The sequence below is a fragment of the Sinocyclocheilus anshuiensis genome, unplaced genomic scaffold (assembly GCF_001515605.1).
Source record: "Sinocyclocheilus anshuiensis isolate Anshui unplaced genomic scaffold, SAMN03320099.WGS_v1.1 scaffold326, whole genome shotgun sequence".
Lineage (NCBI taxonomy): Eukaryota > Metazoa > Chordata > Actinopteri > Cypriniformes > Cyprinidae > Sinocyclocheilus > Sinocyclocheilus anshuiensis.
In genome coordinates, this window is record NW_015546098.1 from 1,668,735 (window position 1) to 1,693,158 (window position 24,424).

The 24,424-nt window shown below is 39.8% G+C and overlaps 1 protein-coding gene across 1 annotated transcript in view; it reads right to left on the bottom strand.

Annotated features, from left to right (window-relative positions):
• Positions 1-6,517, bottom strand: part of LOC107700329 (endophilin-A1-like) — an 18,365-nt gene extending 11,848 nt beyond the window's left edge. The window contains exon 1 of the mRNA XM_016501958.1: positions 6,332-6,517. Coding sequence (XP_016357444.1) covers positions 6,332-6,376 — 45 coding nt within the window. The 5' untranslated portion in view covers positions 6,377-6,517. The remainder of the gene's footprint in view (positions 1-6,331) is intronic.
• Positions 6,518-24,424: the final 17,907 nt, after the last annotated feature.

Consider the following 24,424-nt stretch of genomic DNA (forward strand, 5'->3'; position numbering starts at 1 on the left):
ACCAGTTGATGGGAAAAGTATTCTTAAAATGCATTCAAAATTCTGAATAATTTGTAATATATAATTATTCACGGTATTTAGAAGTGCCCACGATAACAATACCGTGCATATTAATTACCGTGATATATCGCATACCGAATACCGGCACAAGTCTACACAGAAGTAACAAAAAGTTTGCATGTGTTTTTGTGGAGTTTCATAGAAAGATGCACATCTACATATGCACATGTATAAGCTCAAAGGATTCAATCAAGGCTTGCTAAAGGTTTCGGATCAACCTTGTTACCTGAAACGAGGTGTTGTGCTACTGACTAGGCAGACAGCAGTCACATGAAACCCAATGTGACAACAGCACATGGAGAAGAGAAAGTTCCCCCACCCTCCAGTCAGGCCTCCTGGATTACAACCGCCAAAGATTAACCGCTTATAAATAAATAGAACAGAGAGATGGCCAAATGAAGGAGGTTATGGGAGGATGTCCTCCCTTGGTTTGTGATTGTCAGCATGGCAGAGAGGGATGAACATGCCTTGGGCTCCTATTATTGTGTGTGGGTGCGTGTAATTAAGAGCAGCTGAGAAAGCTCATGCATAAAGATGGCTAGAGGAGACATGTGCCTTTTCCCCTGAACTGAGGAGGAATGGCTCTTATATGCTCAATAATAATAATAATAATAATAATAAAGCTAGCACTTTTTTTAAGGACCAATTCTCACTAGTAACTAGTTGTGTAATAGCATGCATATTACTACCATATTGGCTGTTTATTAGTGCATTACTGCATGTGTATATTTTAGATCCCTTAATCCTAAACTTAACAACTATGTTACTAACTATTAATAAGCATCAAATTAGGAGTCTAGTGAGGCAAAAGTCAGAGTTAACAGTTAATAGTGAAAGTTGAACCCCAAACAATGGATAGTAATAATAATAAATAATAATTAATTGTAATTAATGAATTAGTTTTTTAAAACCCTTTAAACCTTTAAAATGTCATGAAACCAAAAAACAAGCAAGGGTTTAAAAAGTATGTAACGTCAAACATCAAATGCTTTGAATGTAAAAAATAACAGTACAATGATGTTGAATGGATTGAGAAAGAAAAACCAAACAAAACATTAGTCTGATTTTAAGAAAACATAAGCTGTAAATGGGATTTTAAAAGCACATTAGAAGGAGAATTCCAGAACACTGTACTCAAAAGAGCTAAAAGCGGGGGACAGCCTGTAGGGAAGATATATGTATATATAGAGAAGTCCATATGTGACTCAATGCTGAGGAGACGGAGGAGCACTGAACGCAGCGATACAGCGCATCTTTGATATGCAATATATGGTGAGATACTAAGAATACAGTATTGGATGAAACGTAACATTCATAAAATAACCAAGGACATGTGCCTGTGTCAATCCGGTGTCATTCTGATGCTGTGGGAAACGGAACTGTGATGGTGATGTAATTCTTAAGCCTCACACAGCTCTTACATAACAGCAGGATGAGCCTGCCCTGCCATACAGAATCATCAGACTACTATTAAATCATGACCAGCAGAACAGAATAGAACACGCATTTCACTCACACACACACACACACACACACTCTCACTCACACACACTCAATCACTCTCTCGATTCAGTGCTCTTTAATGGCTATTGGCTTATTCAAAGTCGTGAAGTGTCTGAGTGCAGTCTCTGATGAGGAGATGCCGTTTTGGAAAGCAACATATAGCACAGGCCAATCTTGCACGAGTCAGTATGTTGTATTTTGTTTGTTATTAATAGAAAAGGGGAGTTTAAATGATCAAATCACCCAAAAATGAAAATTCTGTCATCATTTACTCACCCTTAAGTTCTCCAAACCTGTTTGAGTTTCTTTCTTCTGTAGAACAGTTGACGGTAGCCATTGACTTCCACAGTATTTTTTCCCAGACTATGGAAGTCAATGGCTACCGTCAACTGTTTGGTTACCAACCTTCTTCAAAATATCTTCGTTTGTGTTCTACAGAAGAAAGAAACTCAAACAGGTTTGGAACAACTTGAGGTTGAGTAAATGATGACAGTTTTCATCTTTGGGTGAACTACCCCTGAAATCTACAAAGACATGAAAGAGAAAACCAGAGGCAGAAGAGATTAGTGATGTTCTCATTTGGAAGACTAGTTAGTGTATTTCATATGTTCTACCCAGTTACTGCATTAACCCACAAACAATCTCCTGCTACTGGACAAAACCCAAACAACTGCGCATCCATTAAAGAACCCAATCAGAGTCTAATGTAGATATTTGCCACACAGAACAGTTATTGCCAAAAAATACTGTAAGCATATGCGGGTGCTTGAAGTGACATGGCTTTAATGTGACCAGAGTGTTAAATGGTCTAAACATGTTCACATAGTGCTATTAAAATGCATTGGTACTGACATCTATTGATTCTAAGCTATTATTTCTAAGTCTGGAACATGTTCTTCTCTGCTTACTCTAGAAAAAAAAAAAATCGAATGATTCAGTCTAAATAAGTAGTGCTTTAGCTTTAGATTTTACATCAACAGCAATGCAACAGTTCCACATGTTAATTATACACAAGTAAACAAACACTTAACATCAAACACTGTAATATGTAGAATTATTCACGACATACTTTCTGTTATGGTTTCTGAATTGTGATGGTGCTCTTGGCAGTCAAACATACACAAAGCACATGGTGGTCAGCACAAACTGGGTTTGGTTTGTCCTCATTTCAAGAGAATCTAATGTGGTTTCATATTTTATCGTGCATGGATTTGTTCATGGTTTTTGAGCATGAGGGCAGGTCACACAACCTGTACATGATGTCACCATTCACACTTTCTCCATTAACCCCATTAGAAATGAAGGATCACTAATTATGGCTGCGTCTAGCCTATTGCAATAAAAGAATAACTTGGCGATGTTTCCAAGCACGTTCGGTCCGCAGCATGAGTGCTCCAACTGACCTGAGAAACATGTTATTACGCAGATATGATGGATGCTTTTCTGTATTTCTGTCGACTGAAACCAATCTTTCGTGAATTAGTCTAGAGACACCTTTGTTCTGCTCCACGGCTCTCGCTGATGGTTTGGTCCGAAGAGTCTTTTTTTGTCAAATAAGTTTTTATTGAAAGACAAAGATTTTGAACATGGACTTGCAATCTTACATTTTCATCTCTTTTACCTGTACAAAGAATACAATCAAAATTAGAAAAGAGAGAGAGAGAAAAAAAACCCATCACAAACCATTCCATACCAGACCTGTTTCCATTAAATTGTAAAGTATGAGAAAGAAATATCAAAACATTACATTAACAAATGATGCATTAGTCCATAAGATTTCCATCAAGACAACAGAGAAACGGGTGCCAGATTTGGTCAAACTGTTCACATTTGCCCTTCTAACAGCATCTAATTCATTCCAACTTATGTAAAGTAGAAATCATCTCTCCAAGCCATAATTTGACGGTAGGAGCCTCCTTTTCTTCCAGAACAACAGTATTAACTTCTTGGCTGTGATTAAACTGTATGCAAGCAGTTTGTGTTGGGCTTCTGATAATGGATGCATTGCATACATTCAGAAAGTGGTCTGAAGAGTCTCAAACAGAAGTGTGTAATAGTTACACGAATGCTTGACAGACTCGAGAAAATTGCAATTTCTCTCAGAGTTGGCTTTTTAACATGAGCATGTATTTATTTGATTTATTTATGCACTTTAGTGTTGTTGTTTTTGCAAAGAAAAAAAAGACAATATTCATAAATTTACCACATAATCAACACACAGAAGGCTCATAAAAATCAATTTCTGACTACTTTTGGTGTTGCTGTCAACTTTCTACTTTCAAACTAGCAAATGATCAATTCTCTCTTAAAAACAACAACAACATCCACAAGGCCATCAGCAATGTCCAACACCTTTCTTTCTCATCCCATGGACTTTCTGCCAATCTGGAAATCAAGTCCTGAATACAAGTTCATGTTTAACACTAGAAAAACCTTCTATCCAGCAGTATAACCTGCTGCCTTCATGTCTGCCCATGCAGGGGTGCTCAGAAACATGGCACAGCTCTGCTTGATCATAGCTAGAAATCAGGAAAACTGATATATTTTAGCAATGATGTCGAACATAATCTGCACCTGTATAATCCACCACAATAGCATCCACCAAAAGAATAAACCATATTTAATACTTATAAGAGGAAAAAAAAAGAGAATATATTTCTCATCCTTCGGGTTTTAATAAAAGATCCCAGATTGCACAAAGATAAAGTCAACAAATACATCATCCAAGATCATTTTAAAGCCACTGGCTTGCCAAGTACAATACATCAACTTGTATTGTAGAACTTGCATTACAAGCTATTTTTAAACAACAAACCAAAGACTAATTTTACCATGCAACATACATTTCCAAAACAATACATCTGTATAACTGTATACTGTACAGTGCTGGGGAGTAGCAGAATACATGTGACGGTGTTACTTAATCAATGACCTAACCTCTGAGTTTTAACTGAATGAACAGTTTGAATGCACATTCATTAGATATGCCAAATGCTGCCGACAGACTAACTGCAATACTTCACAGAATTGTAGTATTGTTTAATGTTATCATAGGCCTAATTCAGCCACTGTTCTTATTGCACTTATCTTAGTGCAAATGTCTATTCTGTATTTTTCTGTTGTGTTCTGGTTTCATATTAGCAGAGCATTTAGTTACAACTACATGACAAGTTGAGCAGACAGTTTCTGTGAAATCTCAGCTCTCTTTTATGTAACTACCACGCATGACAAGAACAAGACAGAAGAGATGTGCTAAAACAAGTGTTAAAAAGCTTGAGCAGTTATGAATCACTATTTGTGTTTCACTTGCAAATTACATGGGCACATTACACAAACAGCTTACTGCATCTCAAGGCCTATCTTATATATATATATATATATACAGTGGGTACGGAAAGTATTCAGACCCCCTTAAATTTTTCACTCTTTGTTATATCAATATTTAGATTCTTTTGCACGCTCAGATTCCAGATTTTCAAATAGTTGTATCTCAGCCAAATATTGTCCAATCCTAACAAACCATACATCAATGGAAAGTGTATTTATTCAGCTTTCAGATGATGTATAAATCTCAATTTTGAAAAATTGACACTTAAGACTGGTTTTGTGCTCCAGGGTCACATTTAGGCAAATATTCACCATATAAGCAAATTTCCAAGAATAAATACTGCAGGCAAAACAGGACAAATCTGCCTCTACTTAACTGAGAGAAGGTAAATAAGGGAGAAAAGCAGTATTTCACAGAGCAGCCACTATATTGTGTCACGACTGCATGAAGGTTGTGTATGAAGTGCAGCGCGCTGTGAGCTGAAGCAGTGTGTGAGGAACCATCTGTTCTCCAGAGCAGCTCTGAGTCACGCAGCGGCTGCTGGAGATCTCAGAGCCCACGATTCATCACAATCTCTCTCACAGACTGTGTAGTTTAAAGTCAGGCAGTGAGATGCAAGCCCAGCTTTACAACTCACACAATCTCATATTCACAGCAAAGGCAGTGGTTTTCAACCTTGTTCCTGGATCCTTTTGGGTTTGTAATGAATCAAACACCTGATTTAGGTTATCATGAACAGGTTTGAGTAGAGGGATGATTAGAGTGGTTTCAAAATGACCCTTAAAACGACCAATTATTCCTGCGAAATCTTTTCTGCACAAAGCATCAGTGTTCAATGTTCACGTCATGAGTGGTGCTAAGAGCATCATGGCTTTGAAGTGTCACCGGATCACGACTGCTTTAGAGGGCAGCTATTATGTAACAACTTTCTTCTAGGCATGTTAAATATTCATGTTCACGCGTTTTCATTTCATCGGTGCTAATAAACACCTCACGAAAAAGCACTGAGCATGCATTCATTCTGTGAACAGGTTTGAGTAGAGGGATGCAGAGCAGTGGTTTCAAAATGACCCTTAAAACGACCAATTATTCCTGCGAAATCTTTTCTGCACAAAGCATCAGTGTTCAATGTTCACGTCATGAGTGGTGCTAAGAGCATCATGGCTTTGAAGTGTCACCGGATCACGACTGCTTTAGAGGGCAGCTATTATGTAACAACTTTCTTCTAGGCATGTTAAATATTCATGTTCACGCGTTTTCATTTCATCGGTGCTAATAAACACCTCACGAAAAAGCACTGAGCATGCATTCATTCTGTGTCTGGCATGAGTGCTAGCCTGTCGGTAAGGCATCCAGCAGCAGAACACAGTGTTCCGCGTGAAGATCCGCATTAGGATTCAGAGCGCTGTAGCACTGCAGCACCGCCGTGTCGAGGCTTACCTGAGTGGCTTTGTGGAATTGCTTCTTCAGTCCCGCGACAGACATGATTCCGAGCGGACTCGAGCTGTTTGTGTCCTAACGCCTGGCCGTGATGGAGGAACAGTGGACGCGATGCAGAGATAGACGCTGGGAATCACCGCGCGCGCGTAGGCTGATTACAGCAGCTGATGATGACGCGCCGCTGACGTCACGCCTCTCCTCATATTACAGCAGCAGAGCCCCTCCTTCAGAGGAAAACCTCCCATCTGGATCTTCAGCATCATTCCTCCAGTCTTCAGTGTCTCATGATCTTCAGAAATTATGAATTATGATCTTTCAGAAAAGATCCAGATCCCAGGGAACACAACACAAGAGAGAGACAGAGAGAGAGAGAGACAGAGAGTGAGAGAGAGAGAGAGTATATCAAACAAGTAGCCCTCACTCAAAGAGTGAACTTTTAATCACCATCATATAAGAAAGGAAAAATGAAACATCCTGGCTTAAGAAATGTTAATGATTTCTCACAAGCATTTAAAGTGGCTTTTTATTCAACAATCAATGCTGGAAAATGTTCCAGAAATATTTATAGAAATAGGTTAGTTATATTGTCGATGGCATGATAATCAATACACTGTCTCAAGCCTCCATCCTTTGACGGTGTTGGGGTTATGTAATCAGATGACTTTTTTCAAGTAACTAGTAAATTAACATTACTTTTAAATTTAAAATTAAATGTATGAGTTACTTTTTCAAATAAGACCCCTACAGATGTGAATTTATATTTCCTTCATTCATTCCACTTTTACGTTTGCCAAAACTTTTATATTAAAAACAAACAAGCAAGCCAAGCCCAGATGAGAAAAAGTAACGCAAAAGTAACACATTACTTTCCATAAAAAGTAACTAGGTAACATAATAGTTACTTTTTTAGGGAGTAACACAATATTGTATCGCTTTCTCTCTTTTTTTTCATGTAATCTCAGATCTGCATGTGGATTACTTAATTTTGCTGACCGAATTTAAAAGATCAGTAAAATAATTCAGATCTTCCCATCACTATTAGTGGCTGTGTAAGAGAGCTTATATCATGTATAATTAGTGGCACATTCACAATCCACGTTTTGATTTTGGGGGAAAAACAGGCAAACCCTGACAGCATGATTCACATGAATGGCCATCACTGGAGAGTTCAGACTCCCTGCTTCAACACACCTGCCTGTCATTGTCAAATAATCCAGTAAGGCAGGGATGTCCAGTCCTAATTGTCTTTCTTCCGGTCTATCTTTGTCTGGATACCTTTTGAAACATTTCTTCACTGCCACCAAGTCTCTCTCAGTTTCTATATTAGTGTAAAGGTTTTCTATATGCACTGAAAAACGCTTAGCCTCCCTCTCTATCCTGCACCTTCTGTACAAAGTGGTCTTTTACGTGTCTTTTAAACAGCTCTTATGCTTTATAGAAGGCAGATTCAAATAAAAGTCAATCCATTTAGCTAATCTGGGAAGGCCATGATGCTTTATCTTTAAGTCGCCTATTTTAGGCAGTATGTGAAATCTCTTGGTGTATCTCACATACTGTGCTTGCTTCTCAGTTAAGTCTTTATGGTATTTTGTCAAGCCTTTTCGCAGCAAAGGCACTTTATTTTTATGTATTTATCTAAGAGGCCTTGTACACAAAACTTGCTTGTAAGAGCAAGACGTCACTAAAAGCAATGATAACTTGAAGATCATTAAATAAGTCAGAAGTTGATTCACTAAGTGCCCTCACAAAGTTAATTTAGGGAAGGACTTGTGGCACCTCGTCTTTTTGAATGGTTAATTAACAATAATCACAACGGGTTTTTATTTTGTGGAAACGCTTTGGGAATATCGTCGGCAAACACAGACATTCGCATTTAGACGGGATTAGATTTCTCAGAGTTTGCCGAAAAACATTTGCTCTGGAATTATTACAGAGGTTGTGTGAGGAAAAACAGATTTAGCAGATCCAGACGGGATTAAAACCCTCATCCGTCCCTCGGGTCATTTTGACCCAAAACTCATTTTTAAAGATTTTTTAAAAATCGAGCGTTGATCTTTATGGTATGAGACTTTGTTACATTTGTCACACTTGAACCGGGAATACATGAATTTTTTTTCGAGTGAATTCAAGCAGTTTAAGGGGGTGCTATAAAAAAAGTATCTAAAGTGTCCCTCGTCATTTTGACCCGCCACTGGAAAAGCATTGAATTTACGAAAAAAACGGCGGATTTTTTAAATTTAATTTTATCACACTTGAGCATGGAGCACACACTAAAAAAATCTGAGTCGATTCGAGGATTCTATGTGGGTGTAATAAAAAAAAGTATTACACCCACAAGTATTACATTCATTTTGACCCGGCCATAGGAATAAATGGAATGTCCGAAAAAAACATGCATACCCAAACAAAGGGCTGAGACTGCAGAATGTCCTCAATGCACAAAAAACTCACATACCCACACACACAGGCACACACACTCCCATTGAAACACATTATAGCATATATGATGTTTCTGCTGGGAAATGACTGTCATTTTGGAATTTTTTTGTGACTTAACACAGTTAAATTTGAGTGATGGGGTGGAGACCAATGAGTTTATATCATATTTATATTTTTAAATGTATCTTTTATATTTATTACATATCTATGAAACTGTATGAATATGCATGTGTTTGGATTAAAATTCAGTATAAATAATTTTTCTTTTTTTTTTTTTACAAAATATAGTTTTTAGTTCTGAAAGCCTTGAGATATATCTCAAGGCTTAATGAAGCCTCAAGTTGGTGTAGTTTTAAACATTTCACTTGTTTGGCTCATTTAAGAATCTCCATAGGATTCAATAGGCCCCTCTAGTGGCTGTAATCATAAAATGCAATTTTATGTAATTTTCCCGCACCAGATGGCATCAGAGACACTCAGTGACCTAGGTCCTGATGGATGATCATGTTTAAAGTATAAATATGCAGAAATTGTCTTTCTTTGTTTTGTTTTTTGGTGAAAAAATGTATAAAATATGCTAATTTTCATAAAAATATCCAGAATTTAATGTGAATAATAAAAAAAAAAAAACTACATAAAAAATGTGAAAAAAAAAAAAATATATAAAAATGGACCAATATAAGCTTTCTGGACCAAAAATAAAAATTGGTGTCATTTTTGGCCTTCGGGTCATTCTTTTGTTATAGGTTTCGGGAGGGACGGATGAGGGTTAAAATCGTAAAGTACGTATAACTTTAAAATTTTGATTTGACCTTTTATTTAAAGGTGAAGATTGCATGATTTTTTATTTTGGTCAGAATACATTCTCTTAAGCCAGTTTATTGTAAACTGACTACTATTCATGGGTTTATATCTTTGACAAAATTGTAAACATTATGCCTCCCAGGCACCATCAGAACATTTGGGATCCGTCAATCACTTTCCAGCTCAACCAATCGCGAGAGTTTGGGGTGTGGCTACTGTAGCCTGAGCCAGAGGGTGTTGTGTGAGCATGGCTGTGCATTACATGAAAAAAATAATCAGATTTGGTTGCAAAAGCGCAAGCCAAAATTCGAAGACTTGCCAAACTAGAGACAGACAACAAGGTAACGCAAGAGTAATCATTGATGGTGTTTTTACAAGATGAAGGGGTTTGATGGAATGCTTGGCTTTCAGTCGAGATGCTGAACTTGACGTAAGCTAAACTCACGTTTTCGCCACATGTGTTAGCTGTCAAGCCCTAGATAAAATAGGAAGATACTGTAAATGTGAGAACGGTTGTAAGGATGTGATAAATGGTAAGGGACGATTGCAATGGTTGCTTTATCTTTGTAATTCCATTGACATTACAGCATCAATGCTTCAAAAAAGGGCACTCATGCGTGAGATGCTGGAAAAGCAGCGAGACACAGCACAATGATGCCCGTCTAGCATGTTTACACAGAAAAACAATTCAAAAGCAGCACAGTGGACGACAGGAACACGCTCTATCTGAACCTGCCCTTATTTAAACCACTTGAAGTAATCGAGTTAAATATGTAGGGGTGTTCCATTGGGTCAGAGGGTACTCTGCCATCCTACAGTTTTACAATCACTAGGACACACTCTTACACAGTTTAGCTTGCACAGTTCTCCTAACCAGCGCTCATCTTGCCACAGCAGTTCATTTCACCCTCTCGTGTATAACAACGGGAGCGATCCTCCTGTGTCGTGTCACTGTTGGCGGATCACTGCATCAGCAGGAGGTGGATACCTGAGACGACACCTGAACCTGTGTTGCAGAGCTAGCTTGTTCTAGTCTTACTGTTTTTCTTCATTGAAGCTTCAGACGCTTGGTATATTTCAAGGCCTGTAAGCACGCTCTAATCGTTCCATTTGGGGCAGCGCTGCTGTTCTGTTTCTACGATTGCTTAAGCACAATTTTGAAAACAGGGCCCGATAATGTTTGCTTGTAGTTCTCTGAGCCTGATAGCATTATTGGCCAAAACCATGTTCATTATCTCTCTCTCTTGTTCTTGCGTGAATATGGACCCCTTCCTCCTTGTCGTTCCCAACCCTCAATCCTATGTAGAGAATTAATAGCATTGGTGTTAGATTCTGACTGTTTGTTTCCTTGATCTCTTGATTGGTTCAGTTGTTCAGTTTTGTTTGTGTTTAGTCTATATTAATCGGCTTTGATTTAACTTATTTTGGTTTTGTCTATCATTGTCCTGTTTGAATTGTCTACAGTATTTCTTTCTTTTTGATTTTCTCCTTTAAAATGGGTTTGTTTCCTGTATATTCGATATGTTTTTGGCCTGGTTTTGAACAACTTTTGTTTGCTTGACTGATTATTGTGTGATATTTGATTTACTGTTTTTTTTTTGTGATTTGTTTCTTTTGTGTGGTTGACTGAGCCTGACGAGTGATTTCTTTTATAGTGACTGCATTCTTTCCCTGTGTGTTACTGTGTGTTTTCTTTGTCTTGATAGGGTCAAGTTGGTGTATTAAAGAATTGTTAAGAAAAGGATTTTTTGTATTGGGGCCTATGTCTCTGACTCTTTTGGTGATGTATTTGCTCACCACTTCTTGCCCTCGTTTCCTGCCACATTTACATTAAAATACAAAATTATTCCTCAGTTTTCTCTCAGTTTTGTACAGATAGGAATGAAATTGAAAGACTAACGCCTGTGTAGTTGTTCAGCTAAATCTAACTGTTTTGATAGTATTTCAATTTTGAGATTTCAATATGGTGTTACTGAAGAAATGTAGCGAATAGCTGTCTTATTTATTTTTCTATGATGTTAGGTTTTGAACTTAGGTCTGATAGTTTTGTAAAAAATTGGCCTGTTTTGGCGCTTTTTGTGTCTGAGTGAGAAAAGAATTGATGTCATTTGAAAGATGTAGTCGCTGAAGGCATTTTGCACCAAAGCAATGCTAAACGATCCACAGTTTATCCACAGAGCTTGCTGCTGAGCTGCACTGTGTGAGAGTCTAGAGAAAGTGATCGAAGTATTGAGAGGTAATTATTTTCAAATTAACCATCAAAACATACATTTATTTTTTCGTTTTGTGCTTTTGAATGTATGACATATTACTGAATTTTATAATACATTAATATTTATATACATACACACACTCATACACACACACACACACACACACACACACACACACACACACACACACACACACACGGATGTATTATATGCACATGAACATTACACAGAGCTATGGTGATTTATTTTTATTTACAGAAGCATCAGACCTCAAACTTTCTGAATATGCATTATGAATATGTTTTATGGAGTTGCAGTGTGTTCAGATCAGATAAACTTCAGCTGATGCAGCACACAGTGAACAGCTTTGACAACAGCCCCCTCTTGTGTGAAAATACTGTAAGTGCATTTCCAGAACATTTCAACGAAGATCCAGGATGAAGTTTAGCTGGGAGATATAAAGACCCCCATCAGCAGAGCAGTTTTACAGTGGAGTGGAATTGATGACATGTCTGATGTGGTGCATGAACAGATTGTTAACATATGTTATATTGAACCTATTGATCTCGCAGCCTCATTTTCATTCACTTCAGATTAAATATGCCCTTTACCCCAAGCTAACAACTGTTTTATCCTTGCAAACTACTGCTATTCACAGTACAGTGTAGTATATACTGTATTTATTTAAATAGATAAATTAGTTGAAATTACAAAAAGTGAAAAATAAACATGCTGAAATGTATTTGAAATACTTTTATTTCATGCTAAGTACACTATAAATACATTTACATATTTATGTACTTAATAAAAATAGCCTGCAATTGTACTTTTAGTATACTAAACTGGTATACTTCAAGTCTGCTTAACTGGAACAACTGATTTTGTACTTAATGCACTTTAATTGTGCTGAAGTCCAGCTAAAGATATACTGAAGTATATCTGATTGTGCTAAAGTGGAACTATTGCAAGTATTCTTCAGGTACACTTTAAATATCTTGCATTTAAAGACCAACATAAAGATCATACATTTCTCATCAGGAGAGATATTAAAACACATTTTAAGCGTAATATTAAGAAATGTGCGTTGTGCACAAGTAGTACTCCAAATAAAGTTTAATTATAACTTTTATATCAGTAAGTCTCGAGTGATACATCATAGATTTGAACTATACTTCGTATGAAATACATTTATTTGAAATATATTACTTTTTACTAGGGATATCATTATCATTTGTTCAATCTAATGCATAATATACATAGCTTATACATGACCCTGGAGCACAAAACTAGTCATAAGGGTCAATTTTTTAAAACTGAGATTTATACATCATCTGAAGTTGAATAAATAAGCTTTCCATTGATGTATGGTTTGTTAGGATAGAACAATATTTGGACGAGATACAACTATTTGAAAATCTGGAATCTGAGGGTGCAAAAAAATCTAAATATTGAGAAAATCATCTTTAAAGTTGTTCAAATGAAGTTCTTAGCAATGCATATTACTAATCAAAAATTAAGTTTTGATATATTTACGGTAGGAAATGTACAAAATATCTTCATGGAACATGATCTTTACTTAATATCCTAATGATTTTTGGCATAAAAGAAAAATCTATAATTTTGACCCATACAATGTATTGTTGGCTATTGCTACAAATATACCCCAGCGACTTAACACTGCTTTTGTGCTGCAGGCTCACATATGTACTTATGCACATGTTGTTTGTTTTGCAATGACTACCTCTTGAGAGTCTTTTGGTGAGTTGACACAAGAATTACAGCAACTTAAGACTGCTTTTGTGCTGCAGGGTCAATGAGCCGGGATGATTGCGAATGCAGCTGATCTGGTCCAGTGTGGTTTTATGAGTCTTATGTGTCATAACCAGCCTCTCGAAAAATTTCCCAATCACTGAGATGAGTGTGTAGCGGAGCTGCTGTTGAGACAAGAAAATCAGAACCAGCTCTATAGAGTTAACCGCATGCAGAAATCAAAGAAGACAGGCCGATTTGAGATGATGTGCCATTTCAAGCGACTTTACAAGATTTACAGCAACTTAAGACTGCTTTTGTGCTGCAGGGTCAATGAGCCGGGATGATTGCGAATGCAGCTGATCTGGTCCAGTGTGGTTTTATGAGTCTTATGTGTCATAACCAGCCTCTCGAAAAATTTCCCAATCACTGAGATGAGTGTGTAGCGGAGCTGCTGTTGAGACAAGAAAATCAGAACCAGCTCTATAGAGTTAACCGCATGCAGAAATCAAAGAAGACAGGCCGATTTGAGATGATGTGCCATTTCAAGCGACTTTCATTTCCGGCTCGAGCTGAAAGAAATCATCGATCCAGGCCGAGCTACTCCTCCTGCTTTGCTCACTCGGTGTTGTCTTACACATTAATTGAGGGCATAAATATATTCCTGGCACCCAGGTGCACTTCAAACGGATGAATGTGAACATGTTTAGCCTCAGTTGTCAGATTTGACCTCTCAGTCATTTCATCCGAGCACTGATGACCTGTGATGGAGCTGTTCCAGTAATGCTGCAGGAGACCTCAGTAGTCTACGTTATTGATTTTAGTGAAGGGGGGGGGCAGGTTCTCCAGCAGCCCCTGTGGCATCCAGATACCCGCCGAGACCATCAGACACAAGAAAAGGAGAGATTAAGGGTGAAAGAGGAAAAAAAAACACTGAGCGAATGAATGTGTGAGAGAAAGATGAAATGATAAGAGGAACAAAGGCATGGAGGAAAGGGAAGATCCTGATGCGTCCGTCCCCTAATTAATGAGACGTTCACAAGAAGACGACACAACACCCCTACATATTTAAAACACGACACAGTTTCAATTGTATGAGCTTGAATGTTTCTTCATGTTCGGTGGGTGGCTGAGGAAGGCCATGCTAATTAAACCTCAGGGACTTCTGTGCATTTGAACGTCACAGAGATTGCAAACATGTTGACTCTGCAGTACGCATCAAGTCGGTACTAATTTGCGCACGCAGTTTTCCCAGCTGCAAGTTATTAATGTTTGTCATCAGACACATTACGCTCGAGGACAGTGACTAGAAACCAGCACATTTATATGGGACAAATATTTACAATGGCATGCTCTGGAGAGTATTCGAAGAAGAAAGGATCCAAACTGCATTAACGAATGGTAATTAACCACAGGGGCCCTCCTGATCCAGGGAGCAGATAAATTGGTCCCTGAGATGCTCAGGACAGTCTTGAGCTAATCCTTCATTACAAAAAGATAAATGCAAACGACATCATTAGCATAAAACTGATAAAACAGAAGTTGAATTCTTATGGTTGATTTCTGAACGGAAGGTTTCTGATTGTGTGCAGAGGAAAAGAGCGAGTAACAATGGAGGAGAAATCATATGTAATCTAAATATACGGATGGTCTGGTTTCTTACAGCACAATTCTGCGATTTTATTTTCTTCTACAAATCAACATGGACACAAGAATGTGTCTTTATGTGTTCAATATTCAATTTCATATTTAAAACATGGATTGCATGTCATTATTTCTACAATTGAAATGTATAAATGTATTCTAAGCCGCCATAAACCGTATATACAGTGTAGATATTTTACATCTGCATCGACTTGCATGCAACCAGAAAATGCAGTGCTCAAATGTGAATTGCATAGCAATTATTAAAATATAGAAAAATGTTCTGGTGTCTGTTAGGGTGATGAACATATTTGCATACAAGCAAACGAATGCAACCACCGTTCAGAGTTTTAGTTCTTCATTTAGTTCATAGAAACCTCTTCATGAAGTGCATTCTCATAAAATCTCCTTATTGAGAAATTAAAATGCTCGGTCCACAACCAAACATAACTATAGTGTATATTATTATAAATATTAACATACACTGCGTATTTTTTTCAAATAATAAGATAATTGTGTAATTGGGAAACATTTCTTTTTAGCTTTAAATTACTTGGTATTCCTTTATGTTGTAGACAATCAAACATACAAAAAAGAAAAAGACAGGCAAGATTATTTTTTAATCTTTTATTTCTCTATGTTGGTTATTCAACTTGAGCCCTGATTTTGACTGACGTTTGCTTCAGTTATAGTACATCGCGGTGTGCATTTACACTGACATGATAACGTGCCTTAAATATTCTTCATGTGCAAGTCAGGTCAAAACATCAAGTGCACGATCATTTACATTGAACTAAAACGCTAGATCAAATCAAGAAATCGTAATCTCCCCAACAGCTGCTTCTCAATTTCAAAAAGTGGTTTCTGCGATCTACAATTCAAAATACAGTGTTTCTCCAGTCAAGTTTTATCTGTCAACAAATCAATGTTTTTCTATTAAAGGCAAGTCATAAAAAGCCCTTTACGTTGCATCATTTATCCAGGAGTTTGCTGTGCGGCAGGGCAGGACTGTGGAGACGAGAGCCTCCGCTGCCATGCAGAGCACACTCCATCTTACAGAAGTATTAGTCTCTCGCTCCCTCTGTCTCTTTTTCTCCTCTGGTCAGGCGTTTTTGCTGACTGCAGCTGTATAAGTGCAGCCAGTTCCTCTGTCAGCACTTTGCCCTCCTTCATCTTCAGCAGCATGGTGTCCATCAGCAGGCCTGCAGAGGGGATCTAGGGAGAAAGGAACGAAAAGAAAAGCTGTCAAAAACAAGAGAGAGGCTTTTTTCCTTTGCCTTTTTGACACCAGACAGCTTCTCCGGGGTGTCTTCGGCTTTGATGACGACTCTAACCTGTGATGAAACTCACGACTTCACTCTGATTAATTATGACACGGAACAAATTCAAGGATCAGGTCATGAAGGCTTTTCTTCAATCTCCAGAAGAGCTTATTTTGAGAAAAAGCAGCATCAAACGGTAAATGGGATTGTTTTGAGGTTTGATTTCCTGCCACCAGGAAAGGATGCTAAACTCGCAGCATGTGTGTGTGTGTGTGTGTGTCCGTGTGTGTGTCCGTGTGTGTGTCCGTGTGTGTGTCCGTGTGTGTGTCCGTGTGTGTGTCCGTGTGTGTGTCCGTGTGTGTGTCCGTGTGTGTGTCCGTGTGTGTGTCCGTGTGTGTGTCCGTGTGTGTGTCCGTGTGTGTGTCCGTGTGTGTGTCCGTGTGTGTGTCCGTGTGTGTGTCCGTGTGTGTGTCCGTGTGTGTGTCCGTGTGTGTGTCCGTGTGTGTGTCCGTGTGTGTGTCCGTGTGTGTGTCCGTGTGTGTGTCCGTGTGTGTGTCCGTGTGTGTGTCCGTGTGTGTGTCCGTGTGTGTGTCCGTGTGTGTGTCCGTGTGTGTGTCCGTGTGTGTGTCCGTGTGTGTGTCCGTGTGTGTGTCCGTGTGTGTGTCCGTGTGTGTGTCCGTGTGTGTGTCCGTGTGTGTGTCCGTGTGTGTGTCCGTGTGTGTGTCCGTGTGTGTGTCCGTGTGTGTGTCCGTGTGTGTGTCCGTGTGTGTGTCCGTGTGTGTGTCCGTGTGTGTGTCCGTGTGTGTGTCCGTGTGTGTGTCCGTGTGTGTGTCCGTGTGTGTGTCCGTGTGTGTGTCCGTGTGTGTGTCCGTGTGTGTGTCCGTGTGTGTGTCCGTGTGTGTGTCCGTGTGTGTGTCCGTGTGTGTGTCCGTGTGTGTGTCCGTGTGTGTGTCCGTGTGTGTGTCCGTGTGTGTGTCCGTGTGTGTGTCCGTGTGTGTGTCCGTGTGTGTGTCCGTGTGTGTGTCCGTGTGTGTGTCCGTGTGTGTGTCCGTGTGTGTGTCCGTGTGTGTGTCCGTGTGTGTGTCCGTGTGTGTGTCCGTGTGTGTGTCCGTGTGTGTGTCCGTGTGTGTGTCCGTGTGTGTGTCCGTGTGTGTGTCCGTGTGTGTGTCCGTGTGTGTGTCCGTGTGTGTGTCCGTGTGTGTGTCCGTGTGTGTGTCCGTGTGTGTGTCCGTGTGTGTGTCCGTGTGTGTGTCCGTGTGTGTGTCCGTGTGTGTGTCCGTGTGTGTGTCCGTGTGTGTGTCCGTGTGTGTGTCCGTGTGTGTGTCCGTGTGTGTGTCCGTGTGTGTGTCCGTGTGTGTGTCCGTGTGTGTGTCCGTGTGTGTGTCCGTGTGTGTGTCCGTGTGTGTGTCCGTGTGTGTGTCCGTGTGTGTGTCCGTGTGTGTGTCCGTGTGTGTGTCCGTGTGTGTGTCCGTGTGTGTGTCCGTGTGTGTGTCCGTGTGTGTGTCCGTGTGTGTGTCCGTGTGTGTGTCCGTGTGTGTGTCCGTGTGTGTGTCCGTGTGTGTGTCCGTGTGTGTGTCCGTGTGTGTGTCCGTGTGTGTGTCCGTGTGTGTGTCCGTGTGTGTGTCCGTGTGTGTGTCCGTGTGTGTGTCCGTGTGTGTGTCCGTGTGTGTGTCCGTGTGTGTGTCCGTGTGTGTGTCCGTGTGTGTGTCCGTGTGTGTGTCCGTGTGTGTGTCCGTGTGTGTGTCCGTGTGTGTGTCCGTGTGTGTGTCCGTGTGTGTGTCCGTGTGTGTGTCCGTGTGTGTGTCCGTGTGTGTGTCCGTGTGTGTGTCCGTGTGTGTGTCCGTGTGTGTGTCCGTGTGTGTGTCCGTGTGTGTGTCCGTGTGTGTGTCCGTGTGTGTGTCCGTGTGTGTGTCCGTGTGTGTGTCCGTGTGTGTGTCCGTGTGTGTGTCCGTGTGTGTGTCCGTGTGTGTGTCCGTGTGTGTGTCCGTGTGTGTGTCCGTGTGTGTGTCCGTGTGTGTGTCCGTGTGTGTGTCCGTGTGTGTGTCCGTGTGTGTGTCCGTGTGTGTGTCCGTGTGTGTGTCCGTGTGTGTGTCCGTGTGTGTGTCCGTGTGTGTGTCCGTGTGTGTGTCCGTGTGTGTGTCCGTGTGTGTGTGTGTGTGTGTGTCTGCGCCGCGCCGAAGCCGAGCGCTAACCTATACTCTGACTAGGCTTTCTTCTTCCCCCCAAAACCTTCTCAAGGACTCGGTGGTAATTAGCATCGAGGATCAAAGGCACGCATCATCCATAAATATTGAATTAAACTTTTCTAAAAGACACAGAGTAACATGCATTTTTTATACTCTTCATTGAGCAACTTTGCACAGAAAAAGAAATGGTCTTAACTCCAGCAGAATCCAGCGCGTCAGACCCAAAAGAGAGGCGAGTGAGCGTGAGCGCAAGAGAGAAGCATGGCAAATGAAGAGGGAGAAAGCATGTGTCTCATTAGGGAGAGAGGGAGCAGAGCTTTCCCGCCAGGCAGGTAGACTGGAGCAGAAGCCGTTCTCCGTGCTGACTTCATCAAAAGCCCGCTTGAGCGCCACTAAACTTCAACTACAGAGGAACTGGCTGCAGGGGTTACGGCAAAAGAATGTAATATTATTTAATTACTCTTAAAAAAGTACCGTTTTATTGCACAACACAGAAATGCTACAGCATCTGATGCCACGCCAGCCTGGTAGGCCTAAGTCACATCTCAAACGGCCCGCGGGGACGGCAGACTTCGTCATTATCATGTAACAGCTGCTTTAGCAGGTAATCTCCTCCCTTTGGACAGCCCCGCTGCGCTGCTCACTATTCAGCAAAGCTCTCTTTTGGGCTGTGTTTTCATTAACACACCCAGGAGTTGATTCGGAATCGACTGGCCTGGCCTGAGGAGAAGTGCGGGGAAAAAAAATACCTGCAACAATATGAAGGTGTTTTATAGTCCAATTAAGTGACGCTGGTTTCATAGAGTGTGAAGACGCCCGGGGCGAAGCTACAGGCCCAGTCACAATACACTCTGAGCTTCAGCCTGCTAAAACACACACACACACAGACACAGACACAGACACACACACACACACACTCTCACTCACTCACTCACTCACTCACTCACTCACTCACTCACTCACTCACACACACACACACACACACGGACATGATCAGGCTACTTTTGGTAGCGGCCTTAAGAGTAGCTTTTGTGAGGCGCAAACCAGGAGTAGATCTACGTAAAACCTGCCGAATGTTTCTGGAGTCAAATATTTGTTTCTCCTCCGAAAAATCCCCAAATCTGTTGGCTTCTGATGCCACTTCCATACAAACGGATGAATTCTCCCTCATCTAGACCACCATGAAGTGCGGATGAAAAAAACAACAACATGGCGTTCTATGATCACAGAAGAATAGAAAGCTTTCTGATCTTTGATCTTCACAAAATTAATTTGAAATCAAAATTATTGAACGTGGGAATTACAAAAAACAACAACCAACACCCAAGACCTACTAAAGTCTGCATTTGATTAGAAGATAATGAATGTGTCACATGTGGGAAAACAAGAGATCAGGTAAGAAAATCAAGCGTAGCACCAATCTATTCTTCTGTGCCAGTAATTACCCAGCCTGCAATGCCTCTCTTCCATTCTCCCTTCCAAACCACCGGAGGCCAATGTGAAAGGGAATTGGACACTTGGGGCTACAGATACTTGTAATTAAAACTCCTTTTTTAAATGTTGTTTCTTACATCGTCAGGTCTATACAACCTGATCTGACCTAAATACACTGTAGAATAAATACGGAGCGCTCCTGGGGTCTTTGTTCGCTCTCTCTCTCATTAGGAACTGATGGAGGGCGGGAGCCGGGTGAGGATCAAACAATAGCGCTCGGTTGACGATGCTGTCACATCAGGTTCACTGGTGCTCGACATCGCTAGCACTGACGAACACATGAGGAGTGACGGTCATTCCGCGGAAGGAGAACGATGCTGCGGCGGTCAATGATGAACAAGAGGTTCCCTGATAAAATATCTCCAGTTTAAAGGCTCTTTGTATTCATGCTGCTTTCGCAGAGGTTTGAAGATTCTCACACCATTTAAACAGCATGTGGTTTAACCATAAAATAAAAAGGATCATCATTTTCAGATATGAATGTTCACATCTTAATGATTGTCATTCTTTATTTATTTATTTACAAATATCATAATTCATGCATATACATTTTTTTGGGAAGTCAGCCCACTATATTTTACAACCTGCACGACTGCGATTTTTTCTTTTCTACTTATTATTTTGTATTCTATTAATGAGGCTTTTCACTTCATTATGATATCAGGACAGTTGTATCACCCTGACGTGTGTTTTTGTCATGTTGTTATTGTTTACTAAATCTAGAACTAAAGCAAAAAAACTATTAAAATCGTTCTCAGTAATTGAAATAAAGATGAAAGATAATGTAAATATTAGATGAAAAACTGAAACTATAAATTCAATTAAAGCTATACAGAAATATAAAAACAAAATCTAATAAAATTACAAAAGCACATGACACGAAATTACTAAAATAATATAAAAAAGGTCATTCAACATATTAATCAATATGTATATCAATATATATATATATATATATATAGTTTTTAACAATTTTCAAAAATCATGTTTTTTTTATTGTGCATTCCAATTAATTTCAATCAAACTGTTGGGTTATTTTGATTAGGTTAAAAAAAATAACTAAAAATACAGCTAACTAACACAATAAAAACATGATAACATAATAAAAAACATGATTTTTGAATCATGGAGTTATCTGTTTTTGCAAATAAACTCTTCATATATATATATATAAATCAGAAAAGAAAAACATTCTCATCACAGAAGAGGTGTAGTTAAGTCATCTCATCACAAGTTGCTTTTGCATGTTTTCTAAATTATATTGCTGAACAAATTAAAGGATTAAAAAAATGTTTCAATGGTGGGGGCTTGAAAATCTGTGGAAGAGAAATATAAATAAACTGATGAGTTACTAATCGGCTCTGATATTAAAAGCAAAAAAGGAAGCTGGCACAGATTACTGTGGGATTCCAGCCACTGCTTTATTCGCCGCAGCGCTTAAATTAAGTTTACATAGTGCCACTTTCCTTCAGCATATATTTTGGCCCTAAAATTAATCACCACACACATATATATATATATATATGTCAGAACACAGAGAAGCTCTCAGCGCAAGCCTAACAGAACAGAAAAATTACAGCATTCCAATCCAAATTGTGCCGGTCATGAAATAATACGAGGACGGCGGGGGCCGCGACTTCTGAAAGGACTCTGTGCTTTCAGGCCGAGATGAATGTGCTTGATAAATGACTAGAGGCAGCGTGGCTCAGTTCATTAGCTCTAACAGTCATTTCCATCTCTTCATAAAGGCTGTGGTGTTATAATTTACCTCTAGTCAATAATTAGGAATCCACAAATAAACGCAAGCAATTAAATGTCTACTGCTACTGGGCCAAGGGGGTCCCAGCCGGGCTAGACGAGGGTTTGCGGCTGGACACTCAGCATAGGATGGGTTATTCACGGCCTGACACGTTAAACCACAGGGAGCACTGTGGACTCAACGCTTATAGGTTGGTGATGTTATTCCCAGGTTGTGACCCTCGAGTGAGGAAGTGTTGTTGTCTCATTAAGGGAGAAGGGAATGAGTTTAGAGGTGCTCGGAGCACGTCGTGGCAAGAAAAGGGGAAATAAAAAGCCAGATATCTAGAGAGAGAGAGAGAGATATGTTCATTAATGTTATCTGAGGCTAGCAAAGCGGAAACACACTGTGGCAAAGGCAACAGATCAGAAGCAACAGCCCGTAAGCTTCTGTGTGATTTCCGTTCCTGCGCGACTCAGACAGGCAGATAAAATGACATGAGAGTCAAAGGCAGCTCTTCAAAACGCGCTCACCGAGTCCCAACATTATTCTGACATGCATGAGCTTGTTACGTTGACATGTGGCACTGGAGTGATGGCCGCACTATTGACAGGGCCACAGCGGTAATAGGAAGTCATCACAGTAGTTCCGCCATTAGCAGCTGACAGTGACAGCTCACGCTATACACCGAGACTGACAGGCCAGAGAGAAGACCTCGCTTAGGTAACACACACACACACACACACACAGACAGACACACACACGCACGCACGCACGCATGCACGCTCACACACACACACACACACACACACACAGACACACACACGCACGCACGCAAGCACGCACGCTCACACACACACACACACACACACACACAGACACACACACGCACGCACGCAAGCACGCACGCTCACACACACACACACACACACACACACAGACACAGACACAGACACACGCAGATGCAGACGCACACGCACACGCACACACACACACACACACACACACACACAGACAGACACACACACACACGCACAGACTCACACTCTCACACACACACACACACACACACACACACACACACACACACACACACATGCGCACTGACATATGGTACCCATGGAAATTTGCGTACACCAGTGGCTTTGGAGTATCAAATGAAGATCAAACAACATAGGCTCATCGGAAAAACATGCCTCTACCTACATGTTTACTCCAAATTTCTAAAATGCACCTATTCCTACAAAATGAACACTAGAGGGCATTAAAAGATCAGCCATTTTGATTCCTTTTCACACTCATTATGATAACAGGTTATCGATTAATACAGATTATTTTTGTGCGGTTCATTGCGTAATACTATGCTATACTAAAACCTCAGAATGCTATTATCATAGGGCATGATTTATAAACTAATAAATATGCTAAAACTAAAATTTTGACATTTGCGTCACATAACCAGCTCCATATACGTAGTTTTTCTGACTAGGTAAACTTGCTCGGTAGCACACCCGGTACAGCATTACACCCGTGAAGTCTGTCACAATAAAAGGGCTCAAAGACTTGTAAAAGCAAGCTAAAACGGCTGTTTCAGCAAATGCGTTAACACTATCGCTCGGGTTTAGAGAAGCTGGTACTGTGTGCTGGTTTTTAAACGTGATAGAATATGAACCTTTTATCGCCACTAACAGGACATTTCATCACTGAACTGATACGTACAAGAATCAACGCAATTAAATGTTGCCAGATTCACAATCGTCTGTTTTAGGGGAAAAAAAAAAAAAACTGAACATTTTAGCACCACTTACTAGGGCTGGGTGATGTAGCAAAAAATAAAATCTCATTTCTTTCCAGAACATTTGACCCATTTACGATTTCGATTTTTTTTTGTCAACTTAAAAATGTAACAACAACATGAATCAAGTAACACTTTCTATATTAACCATCTGGTTAAAGAAAGTTCTGTTCCAAGTGCCGCACACATGAAGTGCTCAACATGGTGCAAATGTAAAAAATTCACTCGCATGAAAGATGCATGAAATTGTACTAACACACATATTGTACAAACTTGTGTTAAACATATCCTATTTGTTATTGCTATTAGCAGCAGCTTCCAACCTGTCAGAATCATACAGTAGTAGTTCTGTTCAGCTTTCTGCTTTTCCATAGTTTTTTTTTTTATGTAAACGTGCTTGATGGGTGCTTTTGACCGTTGCACTCACGTCTCGTGTATGAAACAGCATTCTAAAAACACGGCGCTCAAGTTAAAAGAAGTTCAAAGAAGTCCTTGTGTTTTCTCCCATTCCACTGCTCGCTCACATTGCTGTCAACACAAAAGCTGTGTATGTTTGTTATAAATACACACACATATGCATGTATATATTTAAGAAAAATGTTTTTTATTTTTTTTATTTATATATAAAATATTTATATTATATATAATATTAATTCTATATAAGAATATTAATATGTATACATATTTTTATATATATATATATATGTATGTGTGTGTATTTATATATACATAATAAATATACACAGTACACACACATATAATATGTAAA